At 29.0% G+C, this 9,028-nt stretch overlaps 1 protein-coding gene across 3 annotated transcripts in view; it reads left to right on the top strand.

The window, feature by feature from the left end:
* The window catches only part of LOC115239160 (disheveled-associated activator of morphogenesis 1), a 44,597-nt gene extending 37,799 nt beyond the window's left edge, over positions 1 to 6,798 (top strand). For 2 of the 3 annotated variants that reach the window (XM_029813528.1, XM_029813527.1), the window contains exons 6-13: positions 1 to 243; positions 320 to 594; positions 1,275 to 1,607; positions 1,885 to 2,360; positions 2,923 to 3,359; positions 3,615 to 3,742; positions 4,453 to 4,623; positions 4,746 to 5,012. In XM_029813528.1, the coding sequence (XP_029669388.1) occupies positions 1 to 243; positions 320 to 594; positions 1,275 to 1,607; positions 1,885 to 2,360; positions 2,923 to 3,359; positions 3,615 to 3,742; positions 4,453 to 4,623; positions 4,746 to 5,012 (2,330 nt within the window). Of the gene's footprint in view, positions 244 to 319; positions 595 to 1,274; positions 1,608 to 1,884; positions 2,361 to 2,922; positions 3,360 to 3,614; positions 3,743 to 4,452; positions 4,624 to 4,745 lie in introns of all 3 variants that reach the window. The other variant, XM_029813526.1, reaches the window with a different exon arrangement.
* The last annotated feature ends 2,230 nt before the right edge of the window (positions 6,799 to 9,028 follow it).

Below are 9,028 nucleotides of genomic sequence, written 5' to 3'. Positions count from 1 at the left end.
TCGGCATTCAGCCTATTATCGAGAAACTGAGAAGGTATGAGAATGAGACACTCGATAGGCATCTCGATTTTTTCGAAATGGTAAGGAATGAGGACGAGAAGGAACTTGCCAGAAAATTTGAGAAGGAGCATGTGGATACTAAGAGTGCTAGTGCCATGTTCGATCTTTTGCGACGGAAGCTCAGTCATACCGCTGCTTATCCTCATTTTCTTAGTTTGCTTGAACATTGTCTTTTATTGCCATGTGAGTTCTTGGATCAATAGATTGTGTCATGATAAGATATATAAGATATACCATAATGCTGATTATTTTTTTTTAGTGGATTACGGTTCACATCCTCAGCATTGGTTGCTGTTCGATCGAATCGTTCAACAAATCGTTCTACAGTCCGAAAGCAACGAGACAGGCTTGATAAGAAATCCTGATGTAGCTCCGATCGAAATAAATGTAAAAGAAATTGTCCACCTTCTCGCAAAAGAAGAGGAACTTGTGGCAGCAAGAAAAAAGGCAGAAGAACTGGAGCGCGAAAATTTGGATATGTCCACAAGACTGGCTAAGAAAGAGCAGGAATTAGATCTGAGAACTCAAGAGAAAGTACGGCTGAAAATTAATATTGATTTTGAAAATCAGACACAACCAATCTTCTATCTTCAAAAAAATAGATATTTATAAAAGAAATTTGATTTTCTTGATCTAAACTGATCGAGATAATCTTTTTATAAAAATTTGAAAAATGTTGCAGTTAGCTTTAAAACTATTTTTGTAATACATTGAGAATTTAAAAAATAATTTATAATATAACATTTTAGCATTATTTGTTATATAAATTTATTCAATGAAATGAATCTTATTTTTATTAATCTTATATTCTATATATGACACATGTCAAATGCTATCATTCTAATGCTCAGCACATTATTTATTTTTTTACTATAAATAGTCACGATTATTTATACATCTAGAGTTCTTTTTGAAAATAAATGTTAACATTTTTATGATGCTTAATGTACTAAAAGATAATTATCTTTATTAAAAATATACTTTTTAGTAATTTTCTTTTTTTATACATTTATTTGTTAAACTTAACATATATTTTTGTTAATAATTGTCATTGTTATATATTATATTGTTTTTCTAACTTATTTCAATAATTATAAAAACTTCTTCAGTTTCTAGTTGTAACAATTTTTAATTTTGTTAATTTAAACATATATATAATTAAGACACCTAATGAAAATTATATAACCAACGCTAAATTAATGTGCATTTTGTAGGAAGATATGGAGGCCAGTTTAGCAAGAATCAAAGAACGTCTCGAGAAAGAGACGTCGATGCACATAGAGACAAAACAAAAAATCTCTGAGTTGCAAGATAACCTTGAGACATTATCGCGACAAATTAACAACGAAAAATCTGAAAGAAAACGTCTAGAACAGTTGGTAGCTTCGGGAAGTTTACCAGACGATGCAAAAGCTACTCTGAAAATTGTGGAGGATGAAGTACTTGAGAAGGTTGAGACAAAACCTACTCCACCACCACCGCCACCACCTCCATTAGCACCACCACCACCTCCTTGTTTAATGCCAATTGCTCCTCCACCAATGAAGGTTATTATTATTCTATTTAAATTGCGTTATTATAATTAATAATAATAAATAATAATTATAACTATATATAATAATTATATAAAAAAACTATATATTATTAATAATAACTATATAAATAAAATATCATTAAATAATCAGTTTTTTATATGCGTTACGTAATGTAACGTATCATACAATTAGATGCATCGAACAACATAATTAGTAATTGTGTCTAGTTAGATAATTTTATTTGTATATATTTTATTTGTATTTATATAATTTAAATTAATTATTGCAGGTGGAAATAATAAAGAACGTTCCGCAGCCAAGTAATCCTTTGAAGTCGTTTAATTGGTCGAAAATACCTGAACAAAAATTGCAAGGCACAATATGGTCTGAGTTGGACGATAGTAAACTTTATAATGTAATGGATCTCGAGTCCATCGACAAAATCTTTTGCGCATATCAGAAGAATGGTGTTTCCACGGAGGGCTCGATAGAAGACTTAAGGACACTAGGAAAAAATAAGAAAACGATGTCAGTGATCGATTCGAGGAGGGCACAAAACTGCACGATATTATTGTCGAAATTGAAAATGTCTGACAATGAAATCACTAGGACGATATTGTCAATGGATCAACAAAACATTTTGCATATCGATATGGTGGAGCAGTTGCTAAAATACATACCGTCATCGGAGGAGGCCGCCTCGTTAGATATTCATCAGAAAGAATTGCAGAATAGAGCCGACAGTTTTTTGTATCAAATATCAAAGTGCGTTGTATTTTTAATTTTATTAACTTAAATTATTTTTAAATTATTAGACTGAAAAATATTATAATGATCATTTTGAGCCATTTTGATTAGACTTCTGGTTATTAATGAATTCAAATTCCGGAAAATCTTGACATTAATTTACAGTTCACAAATTACTTTTTTTTTTACATATATCGTAGAGGATGCATTCCTAAGTAATACACGATTTGAATTATGTAGCGCTCTCTTTTCGTTCTCGAGATATGCAATTTTGAAATATCACTATTATTGTGTGTGTACTTACTTTTATCATCTTTTCGTTATATCCTTCTTATGTGTTTATTTTTTTTTTTTATTTATATTTGCTCGTTATTGTCAGTTACGGTAGTACATTTCAGGATATTGTTCGGTTTTGCTAAGAATTTTGAAATAAATGCAGCATTATGAATTCCTAGCCATTACTGCTATAAAGATAAACTTATTCATTATATTTATTTAAATATCAAGTCAAGATTTACCTGAATTTTTTTATGTGTGCAAAAACGAATTATATATATATAATATATATTTTTGCTTTTAGAGTACCGCATTATGAGCAGAGATTGCGTTCTCTGCATTACAAAAAGAAATTTGCGGCTAGCATCGCGGAATTGACGCCGAGGATGCGAGCAGTTTTAGAAGCAAGCCGGCAAGTGGCCAGATCAAGAAGACTCAGAAAGCTTTTGGAATTAGTCTTGGCGTTAGGAAATTACGTAAACCGCGGAAATGCGCGTGGTAACGCATGCGGCTTCCGATTGGCTTCTTTAAATCGTCTAGTTGACACAAAATCTTCTTGCTCAAAGGGTACAACTTTGTTACATTATCTCGTGCAGATTCTCGAAGCTAGATTCAGAGAGGTCTTAGATATCGAAGAGGATATGCCGCATGTTAGGACAGCAGCTAGAGTCAGTATGGCTGACCTGCAAAAGGAGGTCGCTAATCTTAAAAATGGACTGCAGGATGTTCAGAGGGAAATAGGTATAACGAAAATTATATATTAATTGAATTTTGTAAATTAATTGGAATTTGTATAAAAGAAGACGTTAAGAACTGGAAATAATTTAAAAACTTCTTTACTTGCTCTTATTACTAGTTATAAAATTTTTCTTTTCTCTGTGCCTCTATAAAATTGATAATGATTTTTTAAAAGTATATATGTGAGAATGTATGAAGAAGAAAATGAGTGATTTTTATTATATCGTTTGTGCTATTTTTATTTTATTTGTTTTTTAGAATTTCATCGAGGTCAATCTCAGGTACTTCAGGGTGATATGTTTTTACCAGCTATGAGGGACTTCCAGGCGCAAGCCACATGTAGATTAGCAGAGGCTGAAGACTTATTCCAAGACATGAAGACTAGGGTAAGAATATCTGTAGTATCAATTATAATTATGGCAAACTTCTAATTTCAGTGAAAATTTTTTGTCACAGTAATATATGGAAATAACAAGTAATGTAAATTATCTACTTATTGTTAGTATATGACTGTATTATATTACGCTATTATATTACTGTATTATATTATTATATTATTATATATTATTACAAGTTACCGTAACAAAACATAATTGTAATATACATATATTAGTATCGTATTGAAGTTTCTGCCATCATATAAAGTCTGCAAAGCACGACTAAAAATTAAAAACATAGTATGTATATTTTTATCAGCTTAAGTTCTGATATAATCTCAATAAGTGATTGAAAATATTAAATTGATTGTTTGTGAACAAGTAAATGGATAATTGTTTTCTTCCTATTTGAGAGGCAAAATAAAGCTTTCATTCCTATTGTATCAATGAACTCTCTAATTTTATGAATTAAATTAATTATCTAAATTAAATTATTTATTATTTAATTACATTAAGCCTATTATCTAAGTATGGGATATATAAATATGATATATATAACATATATTACATTACATGTTATTTATGAATGAAAAATTACAATTAATCGGTAACTTATTCTTAACATTTATGTAATATTAATATTCAGTTTTGTTGAACCTCTCTATATATAACATTAATATAATTATGTTTACTTAAATAATCTTTCTTTATTGAAATAGTTTGATCGAGCAGTGAGACTATTTGGTGAGGATTCGGCTGGTGTTCAACCAGATGAATTTTTCGGCATCTTTGAAAATTTCCTACAAGCTCTGGCTGAAGCGAGACAAGATGTAGAAAATATGAGAAAAAAGGTTGAAGAAGAGGAACGTAGAGCAAAACAAGAACAGGAAGTAAGCAATTCTATCTTGTAATTAATAAATATATATACATATTGTATTTATATTTAAAAGTTTATCTTACTCACTATACAATTTCACAAAACTTTTTCGTGACATTGAAATTATTATTACAGCTTCGGAAGAGAACAATAGAGAGGAAGAACTCACGAGAAGGTATCTTAAACAGCATATCGCTAACCAAAAAGAACGAAGCAAACAGTAACGGCCAAAATGACAACAAGGGCGAATTCGATGACTTGATATCCGCTCTTCGAACTGGCGACGTATTCGGTGAAGATATTGCCAAATTCAAAAGGTCAAAGCGACGACCTGTTACACCCAGTGGTCAAGAAACACGCAGGCATAGCACTCATAAGGAAGATTCCCGAGAACGTCATTAGAACCTCCATGAATCCTGACAATCGAAAAAAACTCGATAAATAAATCATTTTTTAACACATTCTCACAAAAATCGTTTATTAAGAACTAATCGCATTTGAAAACAAATTGTGTAGGCAATCTATTATAATTATAAATACAGATAATGTTCCTCAATATCATTTACAAGTATATATATTCTATCTATATCCTATTGATAATTTGATATCATTCGTGAAAGATACGTTGATTTACTAATGCGTTTTTACATGTAATACATAAAATATATTTCAAAACTTACACACAATACGGAAAGATACATAAAAGTTCGTTGTCCACAGAAGCAAATTTTATATACGGAATTTGGTACATTTATACATTAAATATAGACATTCTTTCCGCAAAAATTTTATACGATGAATTAAACACCATTACGAAAAACATTTACAGGAATTTTATATTAATATTAAAAATATATTAATGTTATATAATATTCTTTACAAAATGCACATTATACTTAGAAGGATTTGCCAAATCAGACGAAATTTTAAATGTTGATACATTTTTAGAAAAATTTTGCGCGGAAGACTAACGTAAGCACCTTTGCAAAACAAAAAATTAATTGGATGTGAAAATAATCAATATTTCTGAAGTAAATATTGTATTTACAAAGAAATGAATGTGTGATTATCAGTAACATACTTTGATCAGTTTGCAATAATTATTAAAATTTTTTCATTGGGAAAAGTTTTAAATTACAAGTTATGTGTGTAAAATTAATAAAATACGATCAATACAAATAATTATGCAATGGAAAATACAATAATTATACAACGGAATAATCCATATTCAATGGATGTGCATTCTTAAAGAAACACATGCGTACAATTTTATTTTTTATAAAATACATATCAATTGTGAAAGACATATAAATTGACAAAGGTGCTAATTTGGCTTGCAGATAAAATATTTGTAAACTAATGCAATGTTTTATTAATATTAAATATTAATTACGGTCTCTAAAAAATTATACAAGGCAAATTTTATTTGATATACAAGCTACAATACATATTTTGGTAGTTAAAATCAACAGTAATTAAGCATAATTAATTTCGCAAAATCTTGCTAGCAATAGTAATCTAATATTAAAGCAAGACAAGACATTCATAAAGTTCCTGTCCATTGTCAGAATCAAAACAATGCAGCAAATCATCTGTAGCATATGTTTAGTAGGATATATTTTTTATTTTACTTATAGGAATTAATAATTTTATCTTGAACGTGCGATAAGAATAAACACCTCGTAAGACACGCAAAATTCGTGGTGTTTAAACAATAAATAATATTGATCAAAAGGAATGATTTTTTATCCATCAAAATAATATCTACCATTATTAATAAATACATAAAAGGCCTAGGTAAGCAGTAAATATATAGCTAGTTAATTGCTCCCGGAAAACTAAAAGTCTGATTTTCTAAGTTAGAAAAATAATACGATTATTACAATTTAGATACGATTAAAAAACTATATTATATCGGCTTTATGCCGCCATTAAAGTTAGTTTTCGATGTGTAGAAAAAGAAAACTATAAAAAGTGACTAGAAGAGTTTGCTGTATAGTAATCGATGTTTTGTAAGCTTTTGTACTTTTGTAAATATTTAATATATAATTGATGTTTTCATGCTCGATGCATAACTATTCTGCAGGAATCAATGTCCAATTAATATATTATATATATCATCGATATCTCGCATGTATCTATATATGAAGAAATATACCAATTAAATGTAAAATCTTAATAGTTTTAAGTCATATTGTTTATTTTATTCCTTTACAAAAATGGTAACACACACAATACCATGATGCCTATTTTATTTTTACAGTTAATCTTATATAATTGGTCTTTTTTGTAGAACTCTTTTCATGAAATATAAAAGTTATGTTAATTGATATTAACACAGGAACATCTTTATGGTACACGAGGAGTCATTAAAAAAATAAATATTAGGAAAATTAAGAGGACAATTATTTAATTTAATTATTTAATTTATTCATTATTATTTAATTTACTTGAAGCGTAAAATTAATTATTTTATTATTTTATATCAAGTTAATGATACATATACATATAGATTGTATATATTATATATGTATGAATGACACGAAAAATGAAGATAGAAATTCTGAATCTTAGAATAATAAAATAGACATGCAAAAAATTTTATTTAAATTTCTGTTGGTTTCTAATGGGTTTGATCCTGATTGCTGAAGAAAAAATATATATAATATAATAGAATAATAATAAATGTGATAAAATGAGATAAATTGAATGAAATCGATTTAATGTTGCATTATTAATTAAAAATCCTTTTCAAATTTATTGATTGAATCATAAAATCGAGTAATTATTTAACATAACGATAAGCTCCATGCTATATCAATCGTTTAATAAATAATTAATTTGTACTTTAAAATGCTAGTATAATTTAATATTCCGCGTTTATATATGTCATATAGTACGTAAAATATTTCGGCAGCAAATTATCACAATAACGTGATACTCGGCCTTGGCGGCGTAAACATTAGCGCGCTATTGTTTACGTTCCACGGCTCTGATATCATTCGCGCGACGACACTCGAACAGAAAAGTAGTGGCGCGAGACACTCCGTTAAATTTCTTTTCTAAACGCGATCTCGATCAGTACCGGGTAATTATTTGCTATAATTAATGATTAATTAACACATTTGCAGATAATGTAACTACATATATCGCGACGATAGGTTTCAAAGTGCATAATTCATTTCTTTAATTAAGTAAGAATCAATAATAGTAATAGAAAACGAAACTATAAATTATCGTTTAGTTGCGATCTTTACGGAAAATAATTTCTTTAACAACATATAGAATCAAATATATTTTGTCCGCGATGCTTTATTATTTGACTTTATCACATTTGATTTTTATCTAAACATAATTTGGATTAAAAACGTGCAATAAAACAATATATCGAAACGCAGGTCCGAATAATTAACATAACGATAAGCTCCGTGGTACATTAATCGTTTAATAAATAACTGAGATCTATAATTTAAAATACTTGTATAAATAATTTAATATTCCGCCATATGTATATACGTATATGTTATAATATATAAAACAATTTGGCAGCGAATTATCAATAACATGGTATTTGGCCTTGGCGGCATAAACATTGGCGCGCTCTCATTTACGTGCCTCGACTTTGTTATCATTCGCGTGACGACACTCGAGCAGGACAGTAATAGTGCGAGACGCTCCGTCGGATTCCTTTTTTTTTTTTTAACACAATCGCGACTCATCGACTCGCATATTTCGTAATTTATTTATTTATTTAATCAAATAAGAATCGAAGTAATAAGAAACCAAATTATAAATCATCCTTTCGTTGCGATCATTACAGACAATAATTATTTCTTGAATAATACACAGAGTCAAACATATAAATGATATAGCAATGCTATGTCATTTGACTTTTCGACAATCTAGATATAATTTGGATTAAGGACGCGCTGTAAAATGATCGAATTGCAGAATCGAATAAGTAACATAACGATAAGTTCCGTGTTACATTAATCGTTTAATAAATAATTGATCTATAATTTAAAATACATAATTTCATATTTTGCATATATACGTCATAATACGTAAAATATTTTGATAGCAAATTAACAATACCTGATATTCAGCCTTGACGGCGTAAACATTGGCGCGCTGTTGTTTACGTTTTACATATCACGGCCTTGTTATGATTTATACGGAGACACTTGAATAGAACTATAGTGGGGCGAGACGCTCAAATTCCTTTCCTACGTGTTATCATTCGCACGGCGATAGCGAGCAGTAAAGTAACAGTGCGAGACGCTCCGTTAAATTTCCTAAACGCGATCGCGACAAGTATCGAGAAATAATTTGATAAGATTAATAATTAGTTATCTTTCACATATCTTAAATAAAAATTATAATTTAATATTATAACTAAACGTAATTATATTGCTACG

Source organism: Formica exsecta, unplaced genomic scaffold (genome assembly GCF_003651465.1).
Source record: "Formica exsecta isolate Colony F162 unplaced genomic scaffold, ASM365146v1 scaffold365, whole genome shotgun sequence".
NCBI classification, from domain to species: Eukaryota; Metazoa; Arthropoda; class Insecta; order Hymenoptera; family Formicidae; genus Formica; species Formica exsecta.
This window is presented reverse-complemented; position numbering and strand designations above follow the sequence as displayed.